This window comes from Myotis myotis, unplaced genomic scaffold, assembly GCF_014108235.1.
Source record: "Myotis myotis isolate mMyoMyo1 unplaced genomic scaffold, mMyoMyo1.p scaffold_m19_p_33, whole genome shotgun sequence".
Classification (NCBI taxonomy): domain Eukaryota; kingdom Metazoa; phylum Chordata; class Mammalia; order Chiroptera; family Vespertilionidae; genus Myotis; species Myotis myotis.
Genome location: NW_023416339.1, coordinates 211967 through 229887, shown reverse-complemented (window position 1 = coordinate 229887; position 17921 = coordinate 211967). Strand labels below are relative to the sequence as shown.

The window sequence follows — 17921 nt, the reverse complement described above, 5'->3', positions numbered from 1 at the left end:
AAGTGATTAATTACCCACCTGGCACTAGTTAAGAGGTTTTATTCCCTCCCTAACTTCAGGGGAAAATCCCTACCTGGGGAAACAACCTTTCTCAGAGACCTTGGTTAAAACACATAGTGCCAAGAAGGTGAGCAAACATATTAAGAACAGTATGCCATATATGCCAGGTCCTTTGAAACAACAAGGATGGACCGGCTCCCGGCAAATTCCCCCTTTTTTATTTTTTAAAAGCGGGCATTAAAAAGAAAACCCCGAAATGCTCTCTTGTATCCATTTTAAGAGTAGGATTGGTGCTTTCCGCTATTACCTGAGTCCTGATCTATCACCCCAGGGAGAGCTTGCCAATCCTGCACTTTCCTGGGGTGGAAAGGCTGCAGTGGGGTTAAGGATAAGGCTCCTTGGGCCTACCTTCTCCCATGCCTTTACATTTACCTTTCCGGCACCTTTCCTTCCTCAGAAAAGCATGGATATACTTCTTGTATAAAACGTTCTGTCTGACTGGGAGTAACCTTAATTTCTCTGCTAGCAAGCATATGTGTTAAAAGATCAATACAGAGTCTTATTTCTTTAGACTCAGTATGACACATTTTCTTAATCTAAAGATCAATACAGAGTCTTCTTTCTTTGGACTCAGTATGGCACATCTTCTCAATCTAAGTTCTGTACTATCTACCTTCTTACCCTACTTATCCTCTATAGGGGGGTCTGAAGTACCCTGGTGGAGTCCTATCCGTCCGAATGTGGGGGTTCTCAATGGGGAGGGGGCTTACCTAGGGGAATCCTGTTCCAGGGGTTCCCAAAGGTGTGGACGGAGTCGGCGAAGACTATCCACCCTCTTCCTACGGTGGAGTCCTATCCATCCCGAGAGTGGGGCTTACCTAGGGGTCCCTGTTCGGGCGCCAGATGCCGGGGTCCAGCCCCAGCGGGTCCAGGGGTTCCCAAAGGCGTAGATGGAGTCGGTGAAGAAGGAATGACACGGAGACAGCGTTCAGTTGATCAGCAGCCTAGCCAGGATCTCCAGCCAGGATCTCCAGCCAGGTTCTGTGTCCATGTTCTCTTGCTAGGTTCTCCAGGTTCTCCAGCCAGGTTCTGTAGCCATGTTCCCTCGCTAGGTTCTCCAGCCAGGTTCTGTCCAGGTTCTTCAGCCAGGTTCAGTCACCAGGTTCTAGTCAGGTTCTCTTGCCCATTTCTGTAGTCAGGTTCAGTCCAGGATCTTTTGCCATGTTCTCTCGCTAGGTTCTGTCTCTAGGTTCTGAGGCCAGTTTCTGTCCAGGAACTTTTGCCATGTTCTCTCCAGCGAAGTTCTTCTGTCTCTAGAGAACGTTCTGTGTAGGTTCTGTACCTCGGTTCCGTCTCTCTTGGTTCCGTATTCTAAGTTCTGTGTTCTAAGTTCTGTGTTCTAAGTTCTGCGTTCTAAGTTCTGCGTTCTAAGTTCTGCCTACCTGGGGAAACAACCTTTCTCAGAGACCTTGGTTAAAACATATAGTGCCAAGAAGTTGAGCAAACATATTAAGAACAGTATGCCATATATGCCAGGTCCTTTGAAACAACAAGGATGGACCGGCTCCCGGCACAGAACCTGGCTGGAGATCCTAACCAGAACTTCACTGGAGATCCTGACCAGAACTTGGCTAGAGATCCTGGCTAGGCTGCTGATCAACTGAACGCTGTCTCCGTGTCATTCCTTCTTCGCCAACTCCGTCCACACCTTTGGGGACCCCTGGACCCGCTGGGGTTGGACCCCGGCAAATAAAGAACCAAGCAGAGTCCTGGCCGGTTTGGCTTGGTGGATAGAGCATCAGCCTGCAGACTGAAAGGTCCCAGGTTTGATTCCAGTCAAGGGCATGTACCTTGGTTGTGGGCACAGCCCCAGTGGAAGGTGTGCAGGAGGCAGCTGATCAATGTTTCTCTCTCACTGATGTTTTTAACTCCCTATCTCTCTTCCTTCCTCTCTGTGAAAAATCAATAAAATATATTTTTTTAAAGAACCAAGCAGAGATAAGGAATACAATAACTAAAATGAAGTATACATTACAAGGAATTGACAACAGATTAGTTAATACAGAACAATAGAGTACCAACCTGGAAAACAAAATAGTGGAAATTACCTAATCAAAACAACAAAATTTTTAAAAAAATTTTTTAAATAAGGATAATATCAAGAGAGTTCTGGGATAACATCAAGAACCCTAATATTCGCATTATAGGTATTTCAGAAGAAGAAGAAAAGGGCAAAAAAGAATACTTGTAGAAATAATGGCTAAAAACTTTCCTAACCTAGGAAAGGAAACAGACATTCAGATCCAGGAAACAGAGTTCCAAACAACATGAAGCCAAGAGATCCTAACCAAGACATGTTGTAATTAAAACAGTAAGTATCTATATATATAAAAACCTAAGTGACTATTAAGACCAAAAAACAGGAATGACTGGTTGACCAATCACTATGATGTGCACTGACCACCAGGGGGCAGACGCTCAGTGCAGGAGCTGCCCCCTAGTGGTCAGTGCACTCCCACAGCCAACCTCCCGCATCCCTTCCCCCACCCAGGACAGCCGGGCAACCTCCCATGGTTCCTCCCCCTGGCAGCCCACCCATGGTCCCTCCCCCCAGCCAGTCCCTCCTCCTGGCCAACCTCTCACGGTCCCTCCCCCAAGCCGGCCAGCCCTGATCCGCCCCAATCGGGGCCAGCTGGCCAGCCAACCTCCCGCAGTCCCTCCCCTGTTCCTCCTGATGGATGGCGGGCCCTGATCAGCCCAGCCCCAATCAGGACTGGATGAGATGGCCCCAATGGGCCCTGATCGCTGGCCAGGCCTAGGGATCCCACCTGTGCATGAATTCATCATACACTGGGCCTCTAGTTAAAGATAAAGATACAATCTTAAAGGGAGCAAAAATGAAACAAGTCATATACAAGTGATAGCCTATAAGGCTATCAGTTGATTTTTAAGAAGCAACTTTACAGGCCAGAAGGAAGTGGCAGGAAATTATTAAAGTGTTGAAAGAAAGAAATCTACAACCTAGAATACTAAATCCAACAAGGCTATCATTCAGAATTGAGGTAGAGATGAGCTTCCCAGACAAATAAAAACAAAAGAATCACGATTTCGCTTATATGTGGAATCTAATGAACAAAATAAACTAACAAATGTAATAGAAACAGACTCATAGAGACAGAGACAGACTGACAGCTGTCACAGAGAGGGGGATTGGGGAGTGAGTGGATGAGTAAATGAAAAAGGTAAAGGGATTAAATTAGAAACAAAATATATAAATATATCTCACAGACACGGAAAGGGGCATGGGAAGGGCGGATAGAAGAGGGCAAAGGGATGACAAACGGAGATAGAAGGAGACCTGACCTAGAGTGGTGAACACATAATACAATATACAGGTGATGTATTATAGAATTGTACACTGAAGCCTAAATAATTTTATTTAAAATAAATTCCATTTAAAAATAAATAAAAAGGAGTTCATAACCACTAAACCAGCCTTAAAAGAAATGTTAAAAGGTATTCTTTATACAGAAAAAACAAAGGACATAATCCAAAAAATATATAGGAAAGAAAACAATCTCACTAGGAAAGGCAAATAAATAATAATCACAGTAAATCAATCATTTAAAAACTAATATGAGAGTTAAAAGACAACAGTAGCAAAATTAACTATAATAAATAATCAGGAGATACACAGAAAGACAAAACATGACATCAAAAATATGAAGAGTGGCAGAAAGGAGTAAAAAAAGTAGTGCTTTTAGAATGCAGTTGAATTTAAATGCCTATCAGCTTAAAATAGACTGCTTTAAATATAGATGACTATATAAACCTTATGTCAACCATAAGCCAAAAACATGTAAAAAAATGAGAAAGGAATCTAATTAAAACACTAAAGAAAACACAGATTAAAACACTAAAGAAAACATGGATTAAAAAACTAAAGACATAGAAGCATAGAACAGTCTGTGGAATCTCAAGAGAGGCGGGGTGGGTGCATGGGTAGGAAGAACTTATATGCATATATGGATAATCCATGGATACAGTTGTGTGAGGGCCTAGGGTGGGGGATGGGTATGGGCTAGAAGAGATCAATGGGGGGAAAAGGGAGATATCTGTAATACTTTCAATAATAAAAATACATTAAAAAAATTTTTTAAAGACAGCATAGCAGAATAGACAAAAAGCTGACTACCTGTATGCTGCTTATAAGACACTCATTTTATATTGAAAGACACACAGACTGAAAGCGAAGGAATGGAAAAAGATTTTTCATGTAAACTTAAACGAAAAGAAAGCTGGGGTAGCAATATTCAGATCAGACAAAATAGACTTTTTTTTTTTAATTTATTTTTACTGGTTTCAGAGAGGAAGGAAGAGGGAGAGAGAGACAGAAATATCAATGATGAGAGAGAATCATTGATTGGCTGCCTCCTGCCCGCCCCCTACTGGGGATCGAGCCTGCAACCTGGGCATGTGCCCTGACTGGGAATCAACCTCCTGGCTCATATGTTGATGCTCAACTACTGAGCCATACCAGGCGGGCTCTCCCAAACATTTTATTTTACTTTATTTATTTATTTTTAATATCTTTTTATTGATTTCAGAGGGAGGAAGGGAGGAGATATAGAAACATCATGATGAGAATCACTGATTGGCCGCCTCCTGCACGCCCCCCACTGGGGATCGAGCCCGCAACCCAGACATGTGCCCTTGACCAGAATCGAACCCGGGATCCCTCAGTCCACAGGCCAACGTTCTATCCATTGAGCCAAACCAGGTAGGGCTCTCCCAAACATTTTAAAGAAGAATTAGTAATTATCCTCAAACTACCTCAAAAAAATTGAAGAGGAAGGAATGCTTCCAAACTCATTCTATGAAGTCATTATCACTACAATACCAAAACCAGACAGACACTACAAAACAAAGAAGTATAGGCCAATATCCCTGGATGAATATAGATGCTAACATTCTCAACAAAATACTAACAAACCAAATTCAACAATACATTAAAAGGATTATATACATTATCAGATGGGTATTACTCCTGCAATGGAGGTTCACCATCTGTAAAACAATGTGGTTCATCACATCAATAAAACCAAGGGGAAAAAAATCATATCATTATCTCAATAGATGAAAAAAAAGCAATTGACAAAATCAGTATCTATTTATGATAAAAATTCTAAACGAAATGGGTATAGAAAGAACTTACCTCAACTTGGTAAAGGCTAAACATCACAAGTCCACAGCTAACAAAATACTCAATGGTGAAAAACTAAAGGCTTTTCCTCTAAGATCAGGAATAAGATAAGGATGCCCGCTCTCACCACTATTATGCAATATAGTATCAGAAGTCCTAAGCCTCAGCAATCAGTCAGACAAGAAAAACAATACAAGGCATCCACAACTGAAAAAGAATAAGTAAAATTATCACCTTTTGCAGATGATATATGTATAAAACCCTAAAGACTCCACAAAAATAGAAAAAAATAATTAAATAGAACAGCAAAATACACAGAAATTTGTCACATTCCTATATACTAATAGCAAATCAAATCATCAGAAGAAGAAATTAAGAAAGCAATCACATTTACAACTAGATAAAAAAAAATACCTAGGAATAAATTTAGCAAAGGAGGTAAAATAACTGTACTCAAAAAATTATAAGACATTGAAGAAAGAAATGTTAGCGGATACAAATAAATAGAGGCATATACTGTGCTCATGGATCTGAAGGATTATCATTAAAATGACCATATTACCCAAAGCAATCTACAGATATAATGCAATCCCTATCAAAATACTAATGACATTTTTCTCAGAACTAGATCAAACAATCCAAAAATATATATGGAACCAAAACAGACCAGGAATATCGAGAAAGAAGCAAACTGAGAAAGCAATCTTGAGAAAGAAGAACAAAGCTGGAATTCTCACACTCCCTGATTTGAAACTACATTACAAGGCTATAGAAATCAAATTGGCATGGTACTGGTGTAAAAACAGGCACATAGATCAATGTAACAGAATAGAGCCCAGAAATAATCTCTAGATTCTATGGTCACCTAATCTATGACAAAGGAGGCAAGACTACAGAACAGATTAACAACAGTCTCTTCAACAAATGGTGTTGGAAAACTGGATACATGCAAAAAAAAAAAAAAAGAAAGAAAGAAAGAAAGAAAGAAAGAAAGAAACCAGACCCCTCTCTTAGACCAGATACAAAAATAAAAATCAATTAAAGACTTAAATTTAAGGCCTGAAATAATAAAACTCCTAGAAGAAAACATAGGTAGTAAATTATTTGACATCAGTCTGAGTAACATCTTTATGGCTATATCCCCTTAAATAAGTGAAACAAATGAAAAGTAAACAAATGGGTCTTCCTCAAACTAAAAAGCTTCTGCACAGTGAAGAAAACCGTCAACAAAATAAACAAAAAGCAACCTACTGAATATTCAAAAATAACATATCCAATTAGATTGATATCCAAAACATAAGGGACTCATATAACTCACTAACAAAAAAAATCAATTATCTGATTAAAAAATTGGGCAGAGATTGCTTCTCAGCCTTTTGGCTAATATCAAGTATAGAGGTCTGCTCTTATCAGTTTAACATTTGATACAGACTCTATTTGAGGACATATCAAATGGATTTTTAGAACAAGGAGATGGACTAGGACAGGGGTGGGCAAACTTTTTTACTCGAGGGCCACAATGGGTTCTTAAACTGGACCGGAGGGCCGGAACAAAGCATGGATGGAGTGTTTGTGTGAACTAATATAAATTCAAAGTAAACATCATTACATAAAAGGGTACGGTCTTTTTTTTTTAGTTTTATTCCTTTCAAACGTGCCGGATGGCCAGCGGGCCGTAGTTTGCCCACGGCTGCACTAGGAGCTTGCTCTGTCCATGCTATTGCAGTACCTTCAGGAACAGTGCACTCCTTCAGGGACCAAAAAAAAAAAGGGGGGGGGTGTCGGGGGGGGGGGGGCAGAGGACATCGCTACAAAAAAAGACATAGAAATAGCCAAGAGACATATGAAAAGATGCTCAACATCACTAATCAACAAGGAAATGCATATCAAAACCACAATGAGATACCATCTCGCACTAGTCAGAATGGCTATTATAAAAAAATGAACAAATAACATGGGTTGGCAAGGATGTAGAGAAAAGAGAACTCTTGTGCACTGTTGGTGGGTTTGCAAACTGGTGCATGCAGCCACTATGGAAAACAGTATGGAGAAATTCCACTTCTAGGTATTTATCCAAATGAAACAAAACCACTACTTTGAAAAGGTATATATACACCCCTATAATTTATTGCAGCATTATTTGTAATAGCCAAGATAGATTTTATATATGTGCACACACACACACACACACACACACACACACCGTGGCCAAATTATTATGACCACCTGACATTTGTAGGCAAATTAGCTATAATTTCCTGCTGCAGTTGCTAGAGGGCCAGATCATAATAAACGTCTAAATAGCACAACATACCTAAGTATTGTTGCTGATCAAGTTCATCCTGTCATGTTGATGGTGTATCCCAACTGAGATGGCTTCTTCCAACAAGACAATGCGCCATGCCACGGTGCTCATATTGTGCAGGAGTGGTTTCACGAACATGAGGGAGACTTTGCCTTGCTTAGGTGGCCCCACAATCACCAGATCTCAATCCAATTGAGCATTTGTGGGATGAAGTTAAAAGAGCCATTGGGCAGTTGGTTCCACAACCATCAGATCTCACATAACTGGACAATGCTATTTATCAGGCATGGTGTCAGATTCCTCGCATCACCTTTCAACATCTTGTGGAATCAATGCCAAGAAGAATCACCGCAGTATTGAAGGCAAAAGGTGGCCCAACAAAGTACTGATGGGGTGGTCATAATAATCTGGCCACTCAGTGTATCCTATCTAATAATAGACAAACATGGTAACTGACCGTACCTTCGCTACGCCTCCCATGGGATAATCAGCGAGATATGCAAATTAACTGCCAACAAAGATGGTGGCTAATTTGCATACCGCAGGCAGGGTGGGACAGCACGAGCCACCAGCGTGAGCCGCCATCCAGGCCCCTGTGGGTGACCCCAGAAGCCACCTGCCTGCCTCCCATCATCGGATCCAGTTCCGAGCTGCAGGCAGGCAGGCCCCGGAAGCCCCAGAAGCTGCCAGATATGGCAGTAACTCTATCAGTAAGCACTCTGAAAGTCAGTGGCATAAATGCACCAATTACAAGACAGATTATGAAGGTGAATCAAAAACAAAACCCACGTTCAATATAAAGACACATATAGATTAAAAGTAAATGAATTAAGCTGCAGCCTGTTTTGCTCAGTGGATAGAGCATTAGCCCACAGACTGAAGGGTCCCAGGTTAGATTCCAGTCAAGGGCAAGTACCTCAGTTGCTGGCTTGATCCCCAGTCCCTATCAGAGCATGTGCAGGAGGCAACCAATCAACGTGTCTCTCCCTTTCCCTTCACTCTCTCTAAAATTCAATGGAAAAATATCCTTGGGTGAAGATTAACAAAAACAAAGTAAATGGATTAAGTAACAAAGAGATTATAAGAAAAATATATTCCAAATTTTGTTAGTTGTATAATGGTTATGTTTAAATTATTAACACCTAAGAAATTGGGTGAAGGGTACATATAATATGCTGTAGTATTTTATACTTTTTTTACATGTATGAGATTATTTCAAATTAAAAAATTAAAAATAAAATATTAATTGAAATGTATCTGCATTACATGAAAAATCTCCTAATTGCTTCTAGCATAATTTATTAAATTGTGCTAAAATTTACAAGGGTTCAATTAAAAAATATCTTAATTCTAAATGATATAATAGAAAATATATAGCCCTAGCTGGTTTGGCTCAGCGGATAGAGCGTCGGCCTGCGGACTCAAGGGTCCCAAGTTCGATTCCGGTCAGGGGCATGTACCTGGGTTGCGGGTACATCCCCAGTAGGGGGCGTGCAAGAGGCAGCTGAATCGGTTTCTCTCTCATCGATGTTTCTAACTCGCTATCCCTCTCCCTCTCCCTTCCTCTCTGTAAAAAAAATCAATAAAATATATATATATAAAAAAGAAAATATATAATAGTGCAGTTATAAGCACTTATCTGAAAAGAAAAATTTAAAGAAGGGATTAGCCAAAGAAAATATATGCACAACCCATGGACACAGACAACAGTATGGTGATGGCCAGAGAGAAGTGGGGAGCAAGAGCTGGGTAGAGGGGGCAAAAGGGGGGAAATAGGGACATCCTATATAATAATAATAAAAGGCTAATATGCAAATTGACTGAACGGCAGAATGGCCGGTTGCTATGATGCGCACTGGCCACCAGGGGGCAGGCGCTCAATGCAGGAGCTGCCCCCTGGTGGTCAGTGCACTTCCATATGGGGAGTGCCACTCAGCCAGAAGCTGGCTCATGGCTGGCCAGCACAGAGGTGGTGGCAGGAGCCTCTCCCACCTCTGGCAGCACTAAGAATGTCCAACTAACGGTTTAGGACTGATCCCTTGGGGGCCTAAGCCTTTAGTCGGACATCCCCCGAGGGCTCCCTGTCTGCCAGAAGGATGTCTGACTGCAAGCTTAGGCCTGATCCCCCGGGGAGTGGGCCTAGGTCAACAGGTGGACATCCCCCAAGGGGTCCTGGACTGCAAATGGGCGCAGGCCGGGCTGAGGGAGCCCCCCTCCCCCCACTGAGTGCACAAATTTTTGTGCACTGGGCCTCTAGTATATCTACACTAATAAAAGAGAAACATGGTAATTGGTATACGATCGCTACCCTTTTCATTGGCTAATTAGCGAGATATGCAAATTAACTGTCAGCCAAGATGGCAGCTGGCAGCCAGGCAGCTTGAAACTAACATGAGGCTTGCTTGCCTCAGTGACGGAGGATCGTTGGAGGAAACCAACATTCCCCGCCTGCGGCTGCAGGCCTCTGAGCGGGCAGTTTAAGAAACATTGTAACAAATACCGCCGGACTTCAGCCAGCAGATTCACAACATTGTAAGCAAAGGCCAGAAACCTACTTTCAGCCGCGGAGGCCTAAGAGCTGGAGCCAAGCCTCAAGGTAAAGCTGGCCCAGAATAAAAAAAAAAAAAAAAAGAAAAAAAGGAGCGGTTGGGAACTTCAGTCACTCCCAGCCTGAAAACAGCCCTCAGCCCCTCACCCAGACTGGCCAGGCACCCCAGTGGGGACCCCCACCCTGATCCAGGACACCCTTCAGGGCAAACCAGCCGGCCCCACCCATGCACCAGTCCTCTACCCTATATAGTAAAAGGGTAATATGCCTCCCGGCACTGGGATCAGCATGACAGGGGGCAGCGCCCAAACCCCCTGATCACCCTGCGGCTCTGTGTGTGACAGGGGGCGGGGCCCCAAAACCCTGAGCAGCCCTGCTCTGTGCCTGATAGGGGGGAGCTTCCCAACCCCCGCCCCCCCACGGGCCCTGCTCTGTGTGTGATGGGGTAGAGCCATAACCTCCCCATCGGCCCTGCCCTGAGTGTGAGAGTGGCAGTGCCCCAATCCCCTGATCGGCCCTGCTCTATGTGTGACGGGGGCAGTGCCCCAACCCCGATTGGCCCTGCTCTGTGCGTGACAGGGGGTGGCGCCACAACCTCCCCATCGACCCTGCCTTGAGTGTGAGAGGGGACGGTGCCCCAACCCCCCAATTGGCCCTACCCTGAGCGTGACTGAAGGTGGCATCACAACCTCCCAATCTGCCCTGCTCTGTGCATGACAGGGCGGCGCCCCAACTCCCCAATCGGCCCTGCTCTGAGCCCAACCAGGGGCTGCACCTAGGGATTGGGCCTGTCCTCTGCCACCCGGGGGCAGGCCTAAGCCAGCAGGCCGTTATCTCCCGAGGGGTCCCAGATTTCGAGAGGGCACAGGCCGGTCTGAGGGACCCCCCCTCCCCCGCGAGTGCACAAATTTTTGTGCACCGGGCCTCTAGTACATATGTATATATAGCCAAGATAGGTTTTATATGTGTGTGTGTGTATGTGTATAAGTAATATATATGTATATGTGTATATATATATATATATGTATATGTATATATATATATATATGTATATATATATAGAATATAATATTACTTAGGTATTTAAAAAAATGAATCTTGCCATTTGCAACACCATAGATAAACCTAAAGGCTATTATGCTGAGTGAAACAAGTCAGACAGAGAAAGACAAATACTGTATGGTTTCACTTATATGTGGAATCTATAAAAACAAAACAGGTAAAGAAAAACATAAACAGACTCATAGAAACAGAGACCAAAGGGATGATTATCAGAGGGGAGGGAGTAGGGGGAATAAGTGAAAAAAGTCAAGTCAGGAATAGGGTAATAAATTTAATAGTGGAAGATAATTACTAGAATTAGTGGGGAGATTGTGTAATAAGGTATAAAAATGTTAAATTACTATATTGTCACCCAAAACTAATATAACAAATATAGTATGTATACCAACTATAGTTAAACTTAAAATATAGCAAAAAAGTGATATTCAGGTATAGGATTTATTAATGCTGTTTCCATGTAAACTAGTTTGCAAACACTGAGTATTTATGTCATATATAAGAAAGTAATTTGTTAATTTTTTAAAACTAAAAATTTGAAGCAAGGGTTGCTTTGGTTGCTTCTTTTGAAAATTTTGTAGCATAACAGGTTTCTCATGTGAGGCAGTGCTTTCTGTTGTGTGACTCACTTTTGTTTTCTTCCCTCGTTTTCTTCAATGTCATGATCTTCCCATTTTTTACCTAAAGAAGCAGACCCAGAAAATTGGTTTCAACGTATTAGAAATTATACAAAAATTAGTAAATTCTATTTCTATGATGAGCTGTGACCATGCTCAGTTTATTTACCAATGTCCTCCTTTCTCACATTACCATCTTAGGACAATGTTGATGGGTAAGAAACACTTGTTCTCTAATTGAAAAAGTGAAGGAAAGTCACCATCCTTACCTAAGAAGGCCAAGTTCCTGAAGGTTTCCCTCATCACATCTCTGTGGAGCTTTTTCTGTGAAGGATTCAGTAAGGCCCATTCCTCCTGGGTGAAGTTCACAGCCACATCTTCAAAGGCCACCAAGTCCTAAAACACCCCAATATGTGTCCATTAGGATGAGTGAGACTGACAGCACTGAACACTCAGATTCCATTTATAGGAAGATTATGTATGATTTTCCCATTTCCAAACACCTCATCTATGACTCTATCATCAAAAATTTACTCTCTATCCCCACACTCACTTCCTTATACATTTAACACCATCATAAACACATGGAAATTACCAACGTATTTTTACTGTAACCACATTACGTATTTTTTAAATGGCAGGGGTTCAAATACTTTGGGGACATCACAAAAATGCTATACAAATTAAACAAATATTATCATTTTCAGACCATCAATACCTTGTGAAAAAAATTCATCTTTTTTTATTCACTATTTATAGGACTCCATAAAACAAGGTCATATCTGCATGAGGTTTCAGTAGAAGAACTGGAAGCTTTTTCTTCTACTCCCATTACCAAAGCCAAGGAGTCCAAGAGGCTTGTGGAATTTCAATTTTTAACAAAGCCTAGCTGGTCATACATACTGCCTTAAAGTCCTTCATTAGAAGAACAGACATAGCTCACTTTAACTTTGCTTTCCTGTGTGTGGCAGTTATTGCGTTTTCATCAATTGAGACAATTATGTAGAATTAAAATGCATGCCAGCCCTAGCTGGTTTGGCTGAGTGGGTAGAGTGTCGGCCTGTGGACTGAAGGGTCCCAGGTTCAATTCCAGTCAAGGGCATATACCTGGGTTTCAGGCTTGATCCCCAGTAGCGGGCGTGCAGGAGGTGGCCTCTCTCATCATTGATGTTTCTCTCTCTCTCTCTCTCTTTCTCTCTCTCCCTCTCCCTCTGTCCCTCCCTCCCTCCCTTCCTCTCTGAAATCAATAAAAGTATACTTAAAAAAAAAAAAAAAAGCAGCAAGAGAAAAGCAGTTAGTTGCCTACAAGGGAGCACCCATAAGACTGTCAGCTGATTTCTCAACAGATGGGATTGGCACAAAATATTCAAAGTGATGAAAAGCAAGGACCAATTACTCTACCCAGTAAAGCTATCATTTAGAATCGAAGGACAGATAAAGAGCTTCCCAGACAAGAAAAAGCTAAAGGAGTTCATCACCACCAAAACCAGTATTATAAGAAATACTAGAGGCCTGATGCACAAAATTCATGCAAGGGTAGGCCCTCGCAGCCCAGGCTTCCTCAGCCCTGGCAGTCGACCCAGCTGCCAGGTTGTCCGGATGGTCGTTCGGACGTTTGGTAGATTTACATATTATGCTTTTATTATTATAGATTAAAGGGTATTTGTTAAGAAGGAAAAAAAGATTTAAAATATGAATAAATGGCCATAAAAAAGAATAAATCTTATCATCTGCGACAGCATGGATGGACCTAGAATGGTATTATGTTAAGTGAAAGAAGTCAGACAAAGATAAATAGCATATGATTTCACTTCTATGTGGAATCTAAAGAATAATATAAACAAGCTAACGAAAAAAGACTTATACAGAGAACAGACTGATTATTGTCAGAGGGGAGGCAGAAGAGGAACTGTGTGAAAAATGTAAAGGATTAAGAAGTACAGTTTGTAGTTATAAAATAGTCATGGGATATAAAGTACAGCATAGTAAATAGTAATATTATAACAACAATGTATGGTAGCAGGTGGGTACTAGGAATATTAGGGGGAATACTTTGTAAAGTATATGATTAACTATTATGCTGTACACCTGAAACTAATACAAAATAATATTGAATGTGAACTGTAATTTTAAATTTTTTTAATTAAAAAAATTAACAGAATAATTTAGAAGTGATTAAAACTGACTGGGAATAGCTAGAGTAAGAACACAGGAGTGTAGAAGGATATATGGCAAAGGGTCTTCTTATGTTAGTTTCTTATATGAGGAATTTAATTAACCTTCCAATGCACTATTAAACAAAAAGAAGAAATTTATATATATCATATTTCACTATGCTTAATCATTATTTTTGCTTTTTAGAATTAATTTTAAATACAGGAAACCATTTCAAGATTTAATGCTTTAAACATTAATGGATATAAAACTGAAAGCCATCAAATATTTTCAAATCCTTTTCCTTTCTTTTTTTCTTTTTTATTGAATTTATTAGTGACACTAGTTAACAAACTTATACAGGTTCCAAGTGTGCAATTTTGTAACACTTCATCTATACACTATATTTTGTGTTCAGCATCAAATCCCTTTCTGATAAAAAGGACAAGATGCATGATGATCAGCCTAGTCTGTCCCTCACTATATTGCACACAGGGGATATTTTCAGGAATCAGAATGTATTATAATGCCTAAGGGGTTTGGAATTAAGCCCTGAAATGAATTAGAAAATTTAGACTTCCATAAATTTTGAGGTGTTTTCTTCATATCAATGAATATAAAAATACAATTGTGTTTTTCCCAATAGCCATTGAAATAGGTAATCATCTGCCTTAGGAATGATATTGCCTTTCCAAAGTAAAAATTTTCTAGAGACATGGGCATACAAACACTGACCAAAAAGCAGAAAAAAAGAAACCCTAAGAATTTTAAAACATCCATTTCACATCTTAACTTTTTCTTGCTAAAGGGAATCAAAATTCTACTTGGTTCCATAATTATCTTTCCTTATGCACAGGGTATTTCTCATTCAAATTACATATTAAAAGCCCAAATGCTACTGAACACTAGAATTAAAGGGCTGCAATATTCACTGTTGAAAGAAATCCAAAGGAAGGAAACACAAATATTGCAATCAAAACAGATAAGCAGCCTGCTTTCCTACAGTTCAGGAAATCCACATTCAGAAATTTGAACATAATCACAAGCCTGGGGTCCAGACACTCCTGGATTGAGACAGAACCTCTAGAGTGGGTCAGTCCCTGGGGAGGTGGGTGGAAAGGGACACCTGAGCAGCCCCAAGAATGAACTCTGGGAGCTCTACAACCCTCCCATCTCCTGTAAGTATGGAAGCGCTCCCTGCCCAGGCTTCCATTCTCACAGAGAAGCAACTCTCAGCCTGATTCAGTTTAAGGTTCTGGCCCAAATGAACTCCCCAGTCATAAACCCTTTGTCTCCAAGACAGAAACCCTGACCTTTATAGCCTTTCTCCATGTGCACAAATTACTCTGAGTGCACCTACACGTGGATGCAAAACTCAAACATAAGATCTTAAAATGTCTAGGCCTAAAGAACCACACCACAACCTCAAAAAGGGCATCATCATTGCCTGCACCCCCTTATCCAGCCGTATTCCCCACCCCCTCCCCCATCCTCCCTATCCCCTAGCTTTCTAGTTTTTCTCATGCAAAATATCCACAAATATAAATCTTTTAAAAAGAGAATTCCATCGGTTGCTTCCAGCATGTGCAAACGATGGGTGCACGAATGGGTGGAGCAACAAAATCCATCTCTCCCTCTCCCTCTCTCTCTCCCTTCTTCTATCTCTAACTCAATTTTTTAATTAAAAAAAAAAAAGAGCATTCCATTCCTCTGTAAAAAGAGAGATAAACAATTAAAATAGTCTTTTTGAAATGTACCCCAGAGGACAAGTAGCTGATAATGAGGCTGTGACTCAAATGGGGATAGTTGGTCTTGGAAATGCCTGGAAGAAACTGGAAATTTGGAGACTTATTGCCAGCCCTAGGTGGAGACAGGTCCAGGGGACAAGGTTTTGGATTTGAGATCCTGTTTCACACAAAAATGAGAACTCGGGAGAAAATGGGCATTCCCTGAGGAAAAAGAGAAATCAGGGTCCCCACAAACCTCTCATGCACAAACCCCAGAGACTGAGTCACGATTGTCCTCTGATGACCCTCCCTGTGCCATGGCAACGTCTGGGGAGATATGAGGCTGGGGGCTCAGAGCTTCCCAGTTGGAGAAGTAAATAGTACATTCGGTCCGGCTGCCTGCCCAGTCCCCACGCTGAATTCTGCAGGGGACCGAGGTCCCCAGAAGCCCCCAGTGGACTCCAGCTGCAGATCCTGGACTTGACCGCCAGGAGGCCCGTTTCCGCCACAGCCAGTTCCAGCCAGCCCCTCTTCCCTGATTGCACACCAGCCCCTGGCCCCACACACTCACCATTCCTAGGTTTCCTGAGTCCTGACACGATTCCCGTGACCAGCACAGACCACAGCACCGCACAGACTGGGGAAGAGCCACCACAGACCATGAACTGTGGCTAAGTGGTCACCAGCGAGCCAGGAGCATGGATGGAATGTCCTTACCTATGAGTGCGTCGGCCCACCCACCTGTTTAGCGGAGCTTCTGATTGAATAGAAATCCATACATAACCCCACCCCTGCCTGAATGACACCAGAAGGGATGAGGCGGGGTTCATTCAGCCAAACCAGCCTCTTCTTGGCACGTTTGACTATGGAGCTGACTCTACTGTGTTCGCCCAGCTCTTTGTGAACACAGGGGCACAGGCGTGCACAGAGAATTCCTGATTCCGTTTCCAAATGAAGGAACATGAGGGCAGGCAGGCCAGGCCACACTGGAACAGTGTCTTACGTCCAGAGGTCCGGGGCTTGGTGCAAGGCTATCAGGCCACTGGGACCCTAGTTTAGAAACATGGACACAATGTGACCTCACTATCTGTAATAGAGTCTGGCTCTGTTTCAATCTCTGATGCTTCCCAACCTTGAGCTTTCCACCGATCCCTGCCCACCCACAGTCATTCTGCTCTTAAGAGAAATAATCCCAGAGCATTGGGCTCTGGTGGGAAGTTGGAATCCTGGAGCCCCAGCCTGGGTGGCCCTAACCACAGGGTGCGAGACATGTTCATTACATTCTCAGATGTATATTTCACACTAGAAGGAAATTTAATTCAGATCAGTTTTTGCCTGTTCCTAGAAAACTTTAAAATGTAAAAAAACCAAAATTACAGTGACTATAGAAAGAAAAAGAACAATCTGTTAATAGCTGGGGACCAGCTCTGACAAAAACTGCTCACATTCTTTATGTCTGTTGCAACTTCAAATAACTTCCACCTGGCTATTTCCACTACTTTCCAAAAGAGAACAGCCATGCTCCATCTAACCCAGGAGCCTCCACTTCCTTTTTACACATGCACTTACTTTTCTTATTTTAAGATATGAAGGTGTTAAATAGATATTTTTATTGATTTTAGAGAGGGAGAGACAGAAACATCAATGATGAGAGAATCATTGACTGGCTGCCTCCTGCACGCCCCCTCCTGGGAATCGAGCCGGAAGCCAGGGCACATGCCCTTGACTGGAATCAAACCCAGGACCTTTCAGTCTGCAGGCCGACAATCTATCCACTGAGCCAAACTGTCTAGGGCCACATGCACTTTCCTATCTACTGCCCACAAACAACCCACAAGCACCAACACTTTTCCCTTGTTGATTCTGCCCATATCCCACCACTGGCCCCACTTCAGCTTCTCCCACCCCTTGTCTATAGCTAAGATAAATTCGTTCAGAACGGCTTACATCTCTCTCCCCACTATCTATAAACATGCTCAACAACTCCGGGACATTGGACTACCATCTTCTCACTTAGTCATGCTGCTGGTAGCTCAGATTTCAGGCCCCAGGACTGGTCTTTTCTTGCTCGCAATGGCCTAATGAACCCTTTATTATGTTTAACTTTCAGCTGTAGTTCAACATTTTTGTTTAATACAACTATAATATCCTTAAGGCAATTAATTCCCATTTTCAGTGATATAAGACAGACAATAAATCATTATATAAATTAGGGATGCACTTGGAAATTCATTCCCGCCCTCCAGCTATATTGAGGTATAATTAACAAATATAATTATCTATATTTAAACATTACAATGTGATGATT

The 17921-nt window shown here is 41.9% G+C and overlaps 1 protein-coding gene and 1 pseudogene across 1 annotated transcript in view; one reads left to right on the top strand and one right to left on the bottom strand.

The window, feature by feature from the left end:
* LOC118652675 (zinc finger protein 14-like) overlaps positions 1-17921 on the bottom strand; it is a 35586-nt gene that overhangs the window by 4543 nt on the left and 13122 nt on the right. The window contains exons 2-3 of the mRNA XM_036302730.1: positions 12002-12128; positions 11745-11796 (exon numbers count right to left, since the gene is read on the bottom strand). Coding sequence (XP_036158623.1) covers positions 11745-11796; positions 12002-12128 — 179 coding nt within the window. The remainder of the gene's footprint in view (positions 1-11744; positions 11797-12001; positions 12129-17921) is intronic.
* On the top strand, positions 6564-6706 carry LOC118652745 (annotated as a pseudogene).